At 36.3% G+C, this 18,397-nt stretch overlaps 1 protein-coding gene across 7 annotated transcripts in view; it reads right to left on the bottom strand.

Moving 5' to 3' along the window:
• Positions 1-18,397, bottom strand: part of MLIP (muscular LMNA interacting protein) — a 260,174-nt gene that overhangs the window by 105,637 nt on the left and 136,140 nt on the right. For 5 of the 7 annotated variants that reach the window (XM_034648137.1, XM_034648132.1, XM_034648136.1 and 2 more), the window contains one exon: positions 4,103-5,671. The exons of 1 other annotated variant lie outside the window; for it this stretch is intronic. In XM_034648137.1, the coding sequence (XP_034504028.1) occupies positions 4,103-5,671 (1,569 nt within the window). The remainder of the gene's footprint in view (positions 1-4,102; positions 5,672-18,397) is intronic. One more of the 7 variants, XM_034648133.1, reaches the window with a different exon arrangement.

Genomic DNA, 18,397 nt, shown 5'->3' with positions numbered 1-18,397 from the left:
AAGGAAACCAGGATAAGATTTATGTATTCCAGCATCCATTTTAATGAATTTTTATGCTCAAGTTACAACTCCTGCAAATAATAGTTTGCAATAAAAAAAAAAATGTAGACTGATTTTTACCTGGAGAGATAATAGCAAGAAGCAAGGAAGAAATAAATATACTAAGAACAGCATGTCTCAGAGGGCAACTATTTTTGCAGAAGTTATCATAAATTTTGCCCATTATAAGAAATATTTTCTTGTTCAAAAAGCGGGTGAAAAGAGATTAATTATTCTTCATATTTTCATGTTCATCAAATTTATCATGTACTTCTATAAGCTGAAATTTTTAACTTGGAAATTAAAAAAATAAAACAAAAAATAAAGCAAATGCTGAAAATTCTTCAATATTGGGAGCAGTAAGGGAGCTGAGGGAGAACAGATCTTCAACAAACTTGATTTTAGGACAAAAAAGACCTTGACTAGATCAAAAGACCTCTGGACTCACCCTCTTCTAACTCTCCAAGAACAGGACAAAACGTGAAGAAAGCAGAGTGAACCACAAACAGGAAAACTTTGAAAAAGCCTCTGGAGTAAAATCACTTTTCACAAAGGTAATGAATAATTTAAGCATATGGCACTATGGTTTAAGAAATAATTGTTAATAAATTCAGGAGACGGTAATGTTTACATCACCAGGTTGTTTTTAATATACCACAAATGAATTCTATAATCACACATATGTATTGAAAAGATAATTTCCAGGTCATTTTGCCTCAAATAAATAAGATTTTTAAATTTAGAATTATAGAAAACGTTAGATTTTCTCCATCCTGTTTGCTTTGAAAGTTTAAAATACAAGAACTTAAAAATCTCTAAAAAATACATTTTTAAATGACCAAGAACATTACAGAAATTGATAATTCTGACTATTCCATAATGATGATTTCCTTCATGAGAGTTATTAAATCAGGCTAAAATGATAATATGAGTTATGCTTTTGTGTTTTGGTATATAATATGAAGAAAATAATATTACCAAGTTTATACAGTCATAGAAAGTAACTGATATAGTCTCCTTAATTTTTAACTACTTTGTATATTTTGTCTAGGATAGTTCTCATCTCACAAAAGAATGTGGTATCTATTAAAACAATTATTATTATTACAATAATCACTGTTTGATGGTAAGACCAATTTTCTTATGTCTCTATATATACTCCTCTGCATTCATCCTCTGTATATTTGGTCAGGCTATTTACTGTTTCTGAAATGCTAGCTCCTTCCCTCTTCATTAAGCTAAATCCTAAACATTTCCTACAGGCCTGACACTTATTATAACTTCCCTCACTAGCCATACCCCATAGTAATACTTCTATTATATTGAATTCAGTGAACAATTATATATAATCTGTATTATACTATGTTAATATTGTCTTATACTTGTTTCCTAGTTTTATTGTAGATTTAATAACCCTATATAGCTCCTCCACATTATGTATATTTTCTTCTGCTGAAAAAAAATTTATTTTTTTAAAGACAAATTACCACTTACTTTCCTTAAAACATACAGATACACAAACACAAATCCCCAAAAAAGCTGCTATAAAGGGCATATGGCAGGTGTTTTCTGCATGCTTGTTAAGTTGGATTGTATTACAACATCATTAACAAGATCATGTGGGTTATCTTTCCCATCTTCGTCATTCAAACAGTAACAGAGTTGAACACAATCTCCACGGAATTTGGAAGCTCTCAAACTGTGTTATTTCAATGCACTGAACTAAAAATCGCAGTCCCTTCCTAATACAGGCACTTCCATAATTTTATTTATACAACAATAACCAAATTCTGGTTCTATAGGATTCACATCCTAATTATTTGAGAATAGTTGGGAAGCTGGTATTCTCTAGAGCAGAGTCGCCCTTCTACCAGGAAAAATGAACTCTAAGGATCACACCTTCAAATATTTCCCTTTTCATATTAAAATAAATGCCAGTCTCCAGAGTACAGGGTCGTTTTTTTTTTTTTTAAGTGTGTTCATTTGAATATAGTTGACACACAATGTTACATTAATTTCAGGTGTACAACATGGTGCTTCACCATCTCGGTTATGCTACGTCTACCACAAGTGGGGCTACCATCTGTCACCAAGAACCACTATTACAATACCGTTGACTATATTCTCTATGCTGTACCTTTTATTCTCATGATTTAATAATTGCATAACTGGAAGCCTGTATGTCCCATTTTGCCCATTGTCCTCCCCGCTTCCCTCTGGTAACCATCAGTTTGTTCTCTGTGTTTGCAGGTCCAATTCTGCTCTTTGTTTCTCTCTTTGCTTCTTTCGCTTTTTAGATTCTGCACATGAATGAAACCATATAGTATTGCTCTTTTTCAGTCTGACTTATTTCACTTAGCATAATACCCTATAGGTCCATCCATGTTGTTGCAAATGGCAAGATTTCAAGCTTTTTTATGGCTACTTAATATTCCTGTGTGTATGGGGCGCCTGGGTGGCACAGCGGTTAAGCGTCTGCCTTCGCTCAGGGCGTGATCCCGGCGTTATGGGATCGAGCCCCATGTCAGGCTCCTCCGTTATGAGCCTGCTTCTTCCTCTCCCACTCCCCCTGCTTGTGTTCCCTCTCTCGCTGGCTGTCTCTATCTCTGTTGAATAAATAAATAAAATCTTTAAAAAAAAATATTCCTGTGTGTATGTGTGTGTGTATTACATCTTCTTTATACATTCATCTGTCGATGGACACTTAGGTTGCTTCCATATCTTGGCTACTATAAATAATGCTGCAATAAACATAGGGGTGCCTCTATCTTTCTGAATTAGCATTTTTGTTTTCATTGGGTAAATATCCAGTAGTGGAATCATTGGATTATATGGTGTTTTCTATTCTTAATTTTTTGAGAAACCTCCATACTATTCTCCACAGTGGCTGTACCAATTTATATCCCACCAACATGGCATGGTGCCATATTGTTTCACTTATATGTGGAATCTCAAAACAAAGCAAAAGAAAAGACAAACAAAAAACCACATTCTTAAATACAGAGAAGAAACTGGTGGTTGTCAGAGGGGAGGTGAATTATAAGCTTCTAGTTACAAAATATGTAAGCCACAGAAATGAAAATACAGTATAGAAAATAACATTTCAGTAGTATTGTATGGTACTACACTTATCATGGTGAGCACTGAGCAATGCATAAAATTGTTGAATCAATTTGTTGTACAGCTGAAGCTAATACAATTGTTGATTATACTTCAATAATAAAAATAATATAAATAAAAATAATAAGTAAGTAAATAAATAAATAAATGCCAATGTTACATTCTTGTTCAATGGGTTGCTTCAGAGCATTCAGAAGTTAGTATTTCTCCTCCTCAATTCTATTTCCTCATACCCAGCCTATCCACCCTTTCTGTTTTTCACAATTCCTAAGTATTTAGTGTTGAAAATAAATCAAATATAGTATTCACATATAACAGAAATTTCTATTCCCTTTTGCCCTATACGTATATAGCTAAATCCATATTGGCATGGATTTGAGGAGGTATGAGGAGCAATAAAGAAATCAACTTGGTAAAAGGGGAAAAATCAATAATAATAAATGAATGCCAACAAAGGAAATAGAAAGTTTTCAACTTGCCTTGGCAATAACGTGGACCTGGACCTAGGATAATATTCTATTTTACACTGCTCCTGTCACTATTCTATCCATATATGATATTTTGTTGGACAATAGGGTCCATGTAATTAAATAATGAGAAATGTATCATATTCTCAAATCTGAACTATCTGTTTTAAATCCCATCTTTGTGATCAATGATATAACTCATATTATGCCTGAAAAAAAAATGCCCTGGGAGTCATAGATATAAGAAGTTACCATACAGGAGGATTTGCAAGATCAAAGAGTTTTACCAAAACATGCACATTTTTAGTTAGATTATATTTCACCTCCACATTCAAATATACCAAATCCTAGTCCCACTTATACTTTCTGTAACTCCATGTAGGAGCAGAATGAATACCATAATTACATTTCACCTGGAAAAAAGATTCCCCCATATTTCAGAATAAGCATGCACCATGCAACGTGCAAAAAAATACCTTGGGTTTCTTATTTTCAGGGCCTGTTGACATGGACAATGCACAAGGTGAAATCAGCTCCTTGGTTCTTGTTAGAGAGATGGGAGGTGATGGGGTTGAAAGAGATGACCTGTAGTTGGATATTGAGCTTTCATAATTTCCAGGTCTTGAAGGTAAGGTACCACTGCCACAACTTGGGTACAGTGTTGAGGGATGGAGCTGGAGTGTCTGGGTGGGCAGATTAGCACGAGGGAGAGGAGAGGACCCCAATTTGGAAAGAGAGGCAGAGCTAGCACTGGAGACAGGGGGTAAAGGAGGAGTTGAAGGATTCTGCCCCTGGTCAGCTAGCTGTGGGGCTGTTCTCTTGGATCTGTTTATTAGGTTTGAAAGAGCTGGGGAAGGATGGAAATATTTCTCTGGAGAGGAGAGCATGGCTCTTTGATTAGCGGGAGGAGATAGAGAAGATAATGCAGAGGAGACTGATGTAGGATGTATGTGAATATTCCTGGGCTTTTCTGGACCCCTGAGGTCAACATCCTGTTTGCCCTTCAAAGAAAGTGAAGGGACAGTTGGCGGAACAGGAGGAAGACCTACAGAACTCAATGAACCAGTCTGTAGTGGGGACAGTGTTGGGTTACTTTTCAAAGAAGTGGTTGTTTTCTCTACATTCAAAGAAACAAGGCTACTACCGGCATGTTTTGTGGGAGAGAGGGAGCATGCCTGAGAAAGGGGAGCAGATGTGGCAAAAAAAGGTAAGTGAAAGGATTGCTGGCTAAGTTCAGAAACCTGGTGTTCCCTTTGCTCTGGAGACCCTGCTCTCAGAGAGCAACTAGAGAGAGATTTCTTAGGTGTGGGTGGGGTTTGTTTTGCTTTTTGATCGAGTGTGAGTGTGGAAGAAGCCAAGGAGTTGAGAGAGAAAGTGGGACAGGATGCAGGGGAAAAGGGTCTTTGGTGAGAAGGGTTTGACTTCAGCATGGCAGTGAGAAGGGAAAGCCGGGAAGGCACTGGGGATTTCACTCCTGACTTTGAGAGATTTCCACTAGATGACACTTGGCTACAGATAGTGGAAGAAGACCCATGGAAAGAGGAGGTAAACTGTTTGGGACTTGGAGAGAGCAAATGTGTGACAATACGGACTGGTATGTACGAGCCCGAATTCGACTTCAGAGAAGCACTGGAGGATGGTGAAGGAGAAGTGGTTCCCGGGCTTTCTCTGGGGCTAAGGACATGCGAGGTGAAAGCTGTTGTCTTCTTCAGAACTTCAGATGCCAGTCCAGGTTTCTCATCTGCAGCTCTTGGACTGGATAAATTAGAACCTGATAACTGAGTGGCATGGGGAAACTGTGACGTCGAGGAGGTGCCCTTCGATGCAAAAAAGGGTGAAGAATGAGCAGAAGTTTGAAAATACGTAGTTGTTTCTTCCACCAAGGCCCCACTGACATCCAGCCTCCTAGTGTGGAACTCCTCTAGCACAGAGGCTCCGTCGAGGTTAACTGGGTCAGGTGGCGTTTTCTGATTAGTTGGAGAAACAAAGGAGAAAGCAGGTGGTTTACAGGCAAGCTGCTCAGAGGTAGTGGGAGAAGAAGTTAACTAGAGGAAAGAGAAATAGACAGATTGTAATAGGACATTATTTGTGAAACGATCACAATATTCTTGTTGCTTGTGTGTTTCTGCAAACAGTCCTTCTATTAGTTTACACAAAACAGGCACCTCAAACCTCTGTAAAAAATGGAAGAAATTCTGTTGTGCTAATGAGGCACTGCTTGAAATTTGAAATAAAATATAAACAAACTGTGAAGTATTATATATTATGCCTCATTTATCCCCTGGAAGAACATCAATATAGAATTGTATATGCATGTTTCCATTCGGAAAATAATTCACTGACAAAATCTAAAACAGTTATCTTAATTTGGAATTGTGTGACTTGAAAAGATTTAAATCACCATCAATATAAGTTTCAAAATTCACATTGGAAAATGAAATAGATTTTCTTCCATTGTAAAAATATAATAGTATAATATAATAATATGACTATGATAATATAATGACTATAATCCTTAAAAAATCTAGCACACTTCAAGTGTTTAAAATTCTCAAAACTTAAAGTACTCCTACCATAGTGCAATTGCAAAAAATGACCAGCATTCAAAAGATTCACACCCAACATCAACCTGATTGACATCAACAATGATAAATTAAGAGAGTGAAAGCAAAGTTTGAAATACAGAGCAAGTTTTAACTTATGAAAAACATGTCACTAATTATTTCCCAGAATGAACATTTAATAAATGATTTGGATTATGCTGGGAAAGTTAGATATGCTTTCATATCAAGAGAAAAGAGTACTTTACAAATGTAATCTGCCTGGAACAATGCAATTCACCAACCCCTCAACAAACTAAGAAAAAAAGAAAGAAAGAAAAAATATCTGGGTATATGTATTCTTGTGCTATTTTAAAAATCATCCAGGGCTTTAAGAGCTTTAAGACAAATACTAAAATTATAAATGATTCAAAAGCCAAATCTTTAAACACAGGTCTCCCTGCAAAATTATTGATTTGATTCTATCAACTCATAAGAGAATTTAGGGAATATCAGTTAATCAAAATGTTAGTATTTATTAAGTGTTATTATATTACTGTTGTGTGTACATATATATATATTTATATTTATATTTTTTATTTTTACGTATAGCCTTACATAGCAAGAAAAATGTATGACCATAACAATTAAACTTAGCAAATCCTTGGTTTACAAATTCAGTAAATGATATTTCTTGATTTTCTTTGTAACATGTTAACAAGATGTCCATCAGACCTATTGCAAAAATTTTCATATCATCTAATTTTGATTTCTGAAAACATTTAAAACTGATAAGTGCAAACAACTCATCCCAAACTGCTAAGTTTCAAGTAGGAATATAGTCCCTTCTTTTTATGTGTAAATTTATATGTATATTTGCAACACAGAATTCTTGCCACACAATTAATATTTGAATACACTGCCATTACCCAGAATATCTGAAAATCAGAGATAATTGAAAATCAAGCAGAATTCAATCAAATTGAGAAAGAAAGCTTAACAATTCCCTCACAGAAGCTTTACTTAGAAACAATTCTGCTTAGCCATACAACTGATTCATGTGATTAGACATAAATGAAAGGTCTTCTCTGATTGTTTCCAAAGACTGGCCTCTTCTCACAAAAGGAATGAAGAAATTTCAAGGCTGTGTAGGGTGTCTTTGCATATTATGTTATAGATTTTGGTAACGAATTTTATAAATTAATGATAATGGTCATATAAATCCCATTATCTTTTAAGTCATATTTCTAGATAACTTCAATTTATACAACAAATTTATTAATTCATCCAGATTATCCATGAAATTATCATGTTAAAATCACAGGGCTATGATTCTATACGAGTCATATTTTACCCAATATAAGTAATTCTATTTATTGTGCTTTTGAATAATTATTGAGAACTTCTAAGAGAAAGACTCTAAAAAGTCTAAGAATATTTATTATGTTTGTAGTAACCTACATATATTATTATATTTTCCTATTCAGTATATTAACAAGTATTTGCAATATATTTGTTTCTAATTTGCAAATACATCTGGATGTTATCCTAATTTATACTAATAAAAAATTTTCCAGGTGTGAAAAATGCTTTTTTTAATGGAAAAGATTCATTTTCCTAAATTCCTCTTAATAGGTTAAAAAAAAAAAGTGGAAGGAAGATACAGACATGAATAACTTTGTGCAGAAAAAAGAGAGAATGGATACCTGTCAAATGATCAGTTATCTTAGAATGGATCCTTCATTCACTTCTACACTACAAATCCCTAACCAGTGATAACAAACTTCTCTGTTGACATCTACAAATTCCCACCCCTTCAACCTCTCCCATTAATAACCTCTTGTGCTGTTCTCTAGGTTTGCCAATAATGCTCTAATTCCTTCTCCTTGAGGTTGTTTTCTGTTTTCTCCATCATTTATTTCTAATATGATATTTTTTGATTCCTTTGCATTAAACACCTACTAGAGCTACCCTTGATTAGGTTCTCCAATCACCAGCCTTCTTCTGGTTCCTTGAGTCCCCTTACCATACACCTCCTCCAAAGTTATTTTCAAAACTCTCTTCTCCTAGAAAAACTATCCTGAACTCTAGAATACATTCATAATAATATCAGTAAGAGAGGATGCTTGCAGTGTTCTGTTGTATCAAGTGGACAATCTTAACCCTAACCCTAATCCACTCTTGGATCCTATGTTATAGAAGTCATCAATTATTCTAATAACCAATCTCTGTTGGGGAGCTGCCACATAATTTTAGTCAACCTGAAATTAACTATTCCTATACATATTCAATTTTTCCTAATTAGTATTAGATTCCAAACCATCTAATAAAAGCCAAAGTGATTGCTCTGCTATCTGAATAGTTCCCAAGATTTAGACAGCACAAGTTATATTGATCCATATAGTTGAGCTCTTCCTCCTGAATCTGTACAGCCATACAAGGCAGAAACTCTAGATTCCTTTTTGTCCTCATATGCAATCGTTACATTATGACAGCTTGGCCTCCTAAACTTAACCTACTTATGGGTTTTCTCACTGATGAGCACTTGTAATGTCACTGGGCAGATATAGTCTCAGCCTTTCAAAGATGAACAATTTAAATAATATTTCTGGTATTCCTAGCTCTAGTTGCACCCCATTTATCTATCATTGGAGTGACTTTTTAAAATCTGACCAAGGTACACCTATGCTTAAGATGTCATCAATACTTTGTCCATGTATAATGTGAACTAAAGATCTTTCCTTCATGACAGAGCCTGTCTCTTGCTGTCCTGTCCCAATTCCCTCATCCCCTATTTTGTATTTTAGGTTTTAGAAATACTTTGTTCAATCTCAACCTTCTCGCCAGCATTGCAAACATTCTAGCTATCTTGTTCTTTTTCCAATCCACTTGCCAAATCTTCATTCTTAAATCAATCTCACTAACTGCCATTATGCTCTGAGACCCAGTCTACTTAAAGCTGCAATAATAATAATAATAATAATAATAATAATAATAAATAATAATGACAGAGGACTTCCCAGGAAGATGGTGGAGTAAGAGGATCCTAGGCCCACCTCATCCCATGGATACACCTAGATAACACCAACATCAGTGTAAATAACCCAGAAAAACACCTGAAGATGCACAGAACAGACTCTTCACAGCTAAGTGTAGAGAAGAGGCCACACCAAAGAGGGTAGGAAGGGTGGAGACACAGATGGGAGCAAACAGACCCAGGGGGCTGTCCTTAGGAGGGAGGAACATGCCAGGTACTGAGAAGGGGGAGGAGCAGACCCCATACCAGTTACCCAAGGGATAGAGTACTTACACTGGGAAAACAAATCCCCATTACATCTAGCTTTGAAAACCAGAGGAACCTAACTTCGGAAGTTCTTACAATCAGTGGAGCTTAACACCTGGAACTTTAAAAATCAGCAAGCGCAGCTCTGAGAGAGCTGGAGAGCAATAGGAAACTGAGTTCCCATCCTTAAAGAGATAGCACAACAAATAGTCCTGCTGAGATACAGCAGAGAACCAGCAGTTTGAAAAATGCCTGGGGAATACAGGAAAGAGATTTGTTTATTCATTTCAGAGGGTGCGTTGGAGGGGCAGGAATCTTTAGGTGATAACTCCAAGAACAAAAGAGCTAGTAGGTACCATTCCCTCCCCTCCACCCCAGTCTACATACACAGACATCTGTGGGAACCAACACAGCACCAATGCTACCCACCTAGCTTGCTAACAGCGTGCCCCACCCTCACGCTCTTCTGCAGACCCACCCTATTCAACATGCCCTTGACAGGAGTTCATCCAAAGCCATGCAACAAGTGTGGCAATGTGCAAGCAGACTTTTAAGGGTCCAGCACCACCTCAAAATGTCTCCTGCCCCAGGGAGAGGGAAAGAAAATCACACATAACAGTTCAACTATGGCTGCAGCAGTGAGCTCGGAGCAGATATCACCTCTGACTGCAGGTCCACCCGCCAACAAAAGCATCACAAAGGACAACACAGGGATAGTACCCTGCAGTTCAGTGCCACCACAGCTCTTGCAAATGTCTGGTCTGACTCAACTCAAGCCCAGGGCAGCCCCAGGCTGACCCACTAACAACACAGGGACCAAACCCTGCCCACAATAGGCAAAGAGAGACTTGATTAAAGGCAAACACAGCTCAGCCACAACAATAGAGCACATGCCACACATATAAGAGACACCCCAGGGACACTGCACTGTAGGGAACTATAGGACCTCCTTTTTTTTTAATGCCACTACTTTCAAGAGCAGGAGAAATAGCTGACTTCCCTAACCCATAGAAACAGATATAGAGAGCTAGATAAAATGAGGAGACAGAGGAATGTGTCCCAAATGAAAGAACGAGACAAAATCACAGCAAGGGAGCTAAACAAAACAGATAAGTAACATGCCTGATTGAGAATTTAAAACAGTGGTCTTAAAAATATTCACTGGACTTGAGAGAAGAATGGAAGATCTCAGGGAGACCCTCAACAAAAAGATAGAAAACATTAACAATAACCAATCAGAAATAAAGAACTCAATAACTGTAATTGAAAATACACTAGAAGGAATAAGTAGTAGACAGGAAGAAGCAGAAAAACAGATCAGCAATCTGGAGAGAGTAATGGAACTCAATCAAGCTGACCAAGAGAAAGAAATAATAATAATAATAATAATAATAATAATAAATGAAAATAGATTAAGGGAACTCAGCAATACCATTGAGCATAATGACATTCACATTATAGGGATCTCAGAGAAGAGAGGGAAAAGGGGGAAGAAAATTAGCTTGAAGAAATAATTGCTGAAAACGTCCTCAATCTGGGGAAGGAAACAAAAATCCAGATTCAGGAGACACAGAGAGCCCTCCTAAAAAATCAACCCAAGGATATCTACACCAAGACACATAGTAATTAAAATGGCAAAAAGTGGTGATAAAGAGAGAATTTAAAAAGAGCAAGAGAAAATAAAACAGTTACATGTAAGGGAAACCCTATAAAGGTATCAGTTGATTTTTCAGCAGAAACTTTACAGGCCAGAAGAAAGTGGCATGATATATTCCAAGTGCTGAAAGAAAAAAAACCTACAACCAAGAATTCTCTGTCCAGCAAGGCTATCATTCAGGATGGATGGAGAGATAAAGAGGTTCCCAGATGAACAAAAGTTAAAGGAATTCATCACGACTAAACCAGCCTTAGAAGAAATGACAAAGGGGACTCTGAGTGTAAAGAAAGACCATAAGCAGGAGTAAGAAAAGTAGCACAAAAGCAGTAAAACGAAGTGTAACTATAAAAATCAGTCAAGGGATTCACAGAATAAGAGGATGTAAAGCATGATGCCCTATTCCTAAAATGTGTGTGTTGTGGGGGAGAAGAGGAGTAAAAAATTAGTGTTTTTAGAATGGGTGCAAACTTAAGCCATTGTCAAATTAATATAGACTGCTATATGTATAAGATGTTATATAGAATCCTAATGGTAACCACAAATCAAAAACTGGTCATAGATATGCAAAACATAAAGAGAAGGGAATCCCCATATATCACTAAAGAAAACCAGCAAACTATGAGAGAAGAGAACAAGGGAAGAAAGGAACAGAGAAGAACTACAAAAACAACCAGAAAACAAGTAACAAAGGGCAATGAGTACATACCTATCAATAATTACTTTGAATGTAGATGGACTAAACACTCCAATCAAAAGACATAGGATGATGGCATGGATAAAAAAGCAAAACCCATCAATATGCTTCCTACAAGAGACTCATTCTATACCTAAAGATACATAGGGATTTAAATTGAATGGATGGAAAAGCATTTATCATGCAAATGGAAGTGAAGAAAGCTGGAGTAGCAATTTTTCTATCAGGCAAAATAGACATTAAAACAAAGACTGTAACAAAAGACAAAGAGGGACACTATAGAGCCATAAAAGGAACAAACAAAAAGATAAACAATTGTAAATATTTATGCACCCAACATGGGAGCACCCAAATATATAAAGCAGCTAATAGCAAACATAAAGGAAGTAAACAATAGTAATACAATAATATTAGGGGACTTTAACATCCCACTTACATCAATGGACAGTTCATCCCCACAGAAAAACAACAAAGAAACAGTGGCTTCAAAGGATACATTGGACCAGATGGATCTACCAGATAAATTCAGAACACTCCATCCTAAAACAGAAGAATACATATTCTTTTCGAGTTCACATGGAACATGCTCCAGAGTAGATCATTAATAGGCCACAAAACCAGTCCCCACAAATTCAAAAAGATCTAAGTCACACCATGCATTTTTTCTGACCACAACACTGTAAAATGAGAAATCAACCACAAGAAAAAGCCTGGAAAGACAACAAATACGTGGAGGTTAAATAACATGTTACTAAACAAAGAATGGGTCAAGCAAGAAGCCAAAGAGAAAATCAAAAAATATGTGGAAACAAATGAAAATGAAAATGCAATGGTTCAAAATCTGTAGGCTACAGCAAAAGCTGTTCTAAGAAGGAAATTTATAGCAATGCAAGCCGACCTCAAGAAGCAAGAAAAATCTCAAATAAACAACCTAACCTTACACATAAAAGAGCTAGAAAAATAAAAGCAAAACTCCAAAACAGTAGAAGGAAGGAGATAATAAAGATTAAAACAGAAATAAATGAAAGAGAAACTAATAAATGAAACAGAATGAAATTAGGCGTACTTTTAAAGGATCAACACAATTGATAAACTTTTAGCTGGACACATATGAGTGAGAACACAAAATCACAAATGAAAGAGAAGAAATAACAACACACACCACAGATATACAAACAATTTTAAGAGAATATTATGAGAAATTATTTGCCAACAAATTAGACAACCTACAAGCAATGAATAAAATTCCTAGAAATGGATGAAATTCCAGAACTAAATCAGGAAGAAATAGGAAAATTTGAAGAGAACAATTACTGGCAATGAAATTAAATCAGTAACTCAAAATCTCCCACAACCAAAAGTCCAGGATCAGATGGCCTCACAGGTGAATTTTACTAAACTTTTAAAGTAGAGTTAATACCTATTCTTCTCAGAGCACCTGGCTGGCTCAGTCAATAGATCATGCAACTCTTGATCTCAGGGCTGTCAGTTCAAGCTCCATGTTGGACGTGGAACCTACTTAAAAAAACAAACAAACAAACAAAAAACCCTATTTTTCTCAAACTAGTCAAAAAAATATAAGAGGAAGGAAAGCTTCCAAATTCATTCTATGAGACCAGCATTACCCTGATACCAAAATCAGATAAAGACACTACCAAAAAAGAGAACTATAGGTCAATATCTCCGATGAACATGGATGTAAAAATCCTCAACAAAATATTAGCAAACCAAATCCAACAATACATTAAAAAATCATTCACCATAATCAAGTGGAATTTATTCCTGGGATGCAAGAGTTGTTCAATATTCACAAATCAATCAACATGATATATCACAGCAACAAGAGAAAGGAAAAAAACATATGATCATTTCAATAGATGCAAAAAAAAGCATTTGACATAGTATACCATCCATTCATGATAAAAATCCTCAACAAAGTAGGTTTAGAGGGAATATACCTCAATATACTAAAGACCATATATGAAAAACCCACAGCCAACATCATACTTGATGGTGAAAACCTGAGAGATTTTCTGCTAATGTCAGGAACAAGACAAGGATGTCCACTGATAGCACTTTTATTCAACATAGTACTGGAAGTCCTAGCAATCAGGCAACAAAAAGAAAGGCATCCAAATTGGTAAAGAAGAAGTAAAACTTTCACTATTTGCAAATCACATGATACTTTATATAGAAAACCCAAAAACTTCAGCAAAAAATCACCTATAACTGATAAATGAATTCAGTAAGGTTTCAGGATACAAAACCAATATACAGAAATAAGTTGCATTTCTAAACACTAATGATGAAGTAGCAGAAAGATAAATCAAGAAAACAGTTTCATTTACAATTGTAACAAAAATAATAAAATACCTAGGAATAAACTTAACCAAGGAGGTGGAAATCCTGTATTCTGAAAACTATAAAACACTGATGCAAGAAATTGAGATGACCCAAAGAAATGGAAAGATATTCTATGCTCCTGTTGGGAGAACAAATATTGTTAAAATGTCCATACTACCCAAAGCAACCTACAGATTTAATGTAATCCCTATCAAAATACCAAGAACATTTTTCACAGAACTCGAGCAAAGAATCTTAAAATTTTGTGGAACCACAAAAGACACGGAACAGCTAAAGCAATATTGAAAAAGAAAACAAAACTGGAAGTATCACAATCTTAGATGTCAAGATACGCTACAAAGCTGTAGTAATAAAAAATAGTGTGGCACTGGCACAAAAATAGACACATAGATCAACAGAACAGGATAGAGAGCCCAGAAATAAACCCACAATTATATAATCAATTAATCTTCAACAAAGGACGCAAGAATATGCAATGGGAAAAAGACAGCCTTTTCAACAAATGGTGTTTGTAAAACAGGACAGCTACACGCAAAAGAATGAAACTGGACACTTTCTCATACCTACAAAAAATTAACTCAAAGTGTATTAATTACCTAAATATAAGACCTGAAGCCATAAAAATCCTAGAAGAGAGCACAGGCAGTCATTTTTCTGACATCGGCTGTAACAACATTTTTCTAGAAATGTCTCCTGTGGCAAGGGAAACAAAAGCAAAAATGACCTATTGGGACTACAGCAAAATAAAAAGCTTCTGCACAGCAAAAGAAATAATCAACAAAACTGAAAGACAACCAATGGAATAGGAGAAGATATTTGAAAATGATATATCTGGTAGGGGATTAAGATCCAAAATATATAAAGAATTATACAACTCAACACACACACACACAAGATCCAATTAAAAATGGGCAGAAGACACACAAAGACATTTCTCTGATGAAGATATCCAGTTGGCCAACAGTCACATGAAAAGATGCCCAACATCACTCATCATCAGGGTAATGCAAATCAAAACCATAATGAGATACTACCATACACCTGTCAAAATGGCTAACAATCAAAACCACAAGAAACAAGTGTTGGCCAGGATGTGGAGAAAAAGGAACCCTCATGCACTGTTGGTGGGAATGCAAAGTGGTACAGCCACTGTGGAAAACATTATGGAGGTTCCCCAAAAAATTAAAAATTAAATTACCATATGATCCAGTAATTCCCCTACTGGGTATTTACCCAGAGAATATGAAAACACTAAATGGAAAAGATAAATGCACCCCTATGTGTCTCACCATCTCCTACTTTATTTCCTATCTTCTGGTGAGTCCTTTTTACATTCCTTGTCTCCTTCCAGCCTCTTCTTACATGTTGGCACTTGCCTGGCCATTTACACTGTCTGAAATGCCCAGGCCCTAGTTATCTGCCAAGAAGACTTGTACAAATTGTTCATATTTCAGCTACCTACAGTGTGACCCTTCCTGATGGTCTGGGCTGATCTAGCTGTACTCCTCCTGAACTTCCCCTTGTTCTTACAACACGTTCCCTTTCACTGTTACTGTTTTCAGGTGGATCTTTTTCAAGTTCCTTAAAGGCAGGTACTATGTCTTTTACAGTTAATTCCCTTACTTTCTAGTACCTGGCATATTATAACATGCAGGAATGAAGAAACAGAGTGTCTAGTGGATATAGGAACAAAAGGACAGAGTTCAGGGACATAGTGTCTCTTTGAAGAAAGCCTCATCACCTTTCTCAGCAACTGTCCCCTTGTTCTTCTCTAGACTCTGGTGAGTGAAGATGAGGAGGGAAAGGAAGACAGTGACTCTGATAACCATTCAGTCTTTATCTCACCAACAAGGAAAAAAATTTCTTGAGTTCTGACATTAACAAGTCAGGAGACCCTCCTGTTAAAAGGTTCCATCAGCTTCCTGCTGGAATTGTCAAAGCAACTTGATTTTCCATAAATGTACTTCCTCTGCCCCGTGGGCTAATGGCACACTTGATTCCTCACCCAGAGGAAACAAAATGCTACCACTGAGGGATTTCAGGGATTCTGCCAGCATCAAAGGAGAATGAAGCCTGGAGGTGTAAGGAAGGTTTCTGTCTAACACCCTATCCAAATAATTTGTTGTAATTTCTTTTCCATGGATCCATAAAATCTAGGTACTTAATAAATATGCATGCCAGTGTCTTAATTTCCCAGATTTTCATGTAAGAACATCCTCTATTTACTCCCAGCCAGTTTTTCTGACCTCATATTCCATGTCTTCTCCTCTGTTCTTATACCTAAGCTACATTTGAAGCAATATAAAACCTCTCCCTTGGGCACCTGGGTGGCTCAGTCACTTAAGCATCTGCCTTTGGCTCAGGTCATGATCCTGGGGTCCTGGGATCGAGCCCCATCTTAATTTCTTAAATAGGGTAAATTATCTGTTGAGAACCTACCATGAGCCAGGCACTGTTCTAGGCACATTACATATATTATCTCATTTAATCTTCACAAGGAAGGTTGATGTCATTACCCCATTTCACAAATGAGGAAACTAAGCTTTATAATTTCAAGTAACTACCAGAGGAGCATGACTAGTATGTTACCTGTGTCATTCCTACTCTCCCAAAGCATCTCTCTAGTGCATGGGCTCCTTTCCTTACCACAATCCATTTCTCAACTTCATTTCTGACCCTAACACCCCACTCACACTGTTCCCCTTAAGGTCATCAAATGACCTTCTAATTCCAAAATTTAATGGTCTCTGAAGGTTCTACTTTTTTTGACCTTGTTTTGTATTTTATTTTTCCTTTTATTTACAAGATTTTATATAATTTTTATTTACTTGACCTTGTTTATAGACTATTCTTTTTGTTGAATGTCCCTCCAGCTTTCACTACATGAAACCCCTCTCTCCAACTTCTTTGGACCCCTCTCAGTCTCTGTCATTGGCTTCTATTCTTTCACAGGTCCTTTACATTTTGCTGTGTCCTGGCTTGTACCTTACATCCTTTTGTTCTACATGTTCTACATTCTTTCCATGAGTAAATATCATCACTCTCATCAACTTACGTAGCAAATATCTCCAGTCTCCCATCCCTCTCCTGTGTTCCAGATTCATACTTTCAGGTCCTGCCTAGAGAACATCATGCTGTGCCACCAAGGCATCTGAAACTCCACATCAGATGTCCTATCTCCTCCTATCACTTCCTGAAACCTATTTTTTTCCCTCAATTAATGATATCAACATTCACCCAATTTCCCTGGTTAGAAATTTTATCCATCCTTGACTTTTCCCATCTATGTCGATGAACAAATCCAGTTAAATCTACCATGCAAGTTCTTTTTATTCCCACTGTCACTGCCTGAACTACAGGCTTTTTCAAAGGTCGTTCAGCCAAATCACTCTATGTTTGTATGTGTATATTAACCTCTCTTTAACTCTAATATTATACCTAGGTAAGACAGTACTTAGACCTTCACATCAACATTCAAGATGCCAACACTCAAAAACACTACTCTTTCTTTCTGAATTTTTATTGAGAGGATTTTGATTCAACTGCTTATTTTAGATTGCAATTTTACTTTTGACCTGCACTTTAAATTTTTTAATTGTTTAGTGATTTTTTTTAACATACCACACTTTTATTTAAACATGTTACTTCAATGAAAGTATTTGGAACATAACCATATTCAACCCAATATTTTATATTGACCGTGTTCATGATAATATAGTAACTACTGTAGGGAACAAAATGTTTAATAGAAATGGATTTACCATGGACTTTACCTCTAAAGACTACAATCTGCTAGGGGAGATAAGACATGCACCTAAATAGTTACAATGCATGCTGAAATAGGAGAATTGTTATAAAAGATGAACAGGAAAAAAGCTATCAGAATCATATTGAGGGATAGTTTATTTTGACTCAGAGAGCCAAAGCTGACTTCATAAAGGAGCGAATATCTGTGCAAGGACTTCAAAGATGTTAACTCTTAAATATTCATTCCTTTTATACACCTTATTGAACCTCACCTATATGCAAGACACCATACTAAGTGCTGGAGACAAAGAAAAAAATGAGACAGACCTGGACTTAAATTGCTCTCTGTCTAGTGAGGAAGAAAGATAATTCATTATTACAACAGGGTGAAAAGGAGCTATAACGGAAATTTTCTAGAAAGGCTAAAAAACTATATGGAAAATGGCACAGATGGAGAAGACCTAACTCCTCTTCAAAGGGAATGTT

Source organism: Ailuropoda melanoleuca, chromosome 19, assembly GCF_002007445.2.
Source record: "Ailuropoda melanoleuca isolate Jingjing chromosome 19, ASM200744v2, whole genome shotgun sequence".
In the NCBI taxonomy this organism is placed as follows: domain Eukaryota; kingdom Metazoa; phylum Chordata; class Mammalia; order Carnivora; family Ursidae; genus Ailuropoda; species Ailuropoda melanoleuca.
The sequence above is the reverse complement of the archived record's forward strand: the minus strand, read 5'-3'. Positions and strand labels throughout refer to the sequence as shown.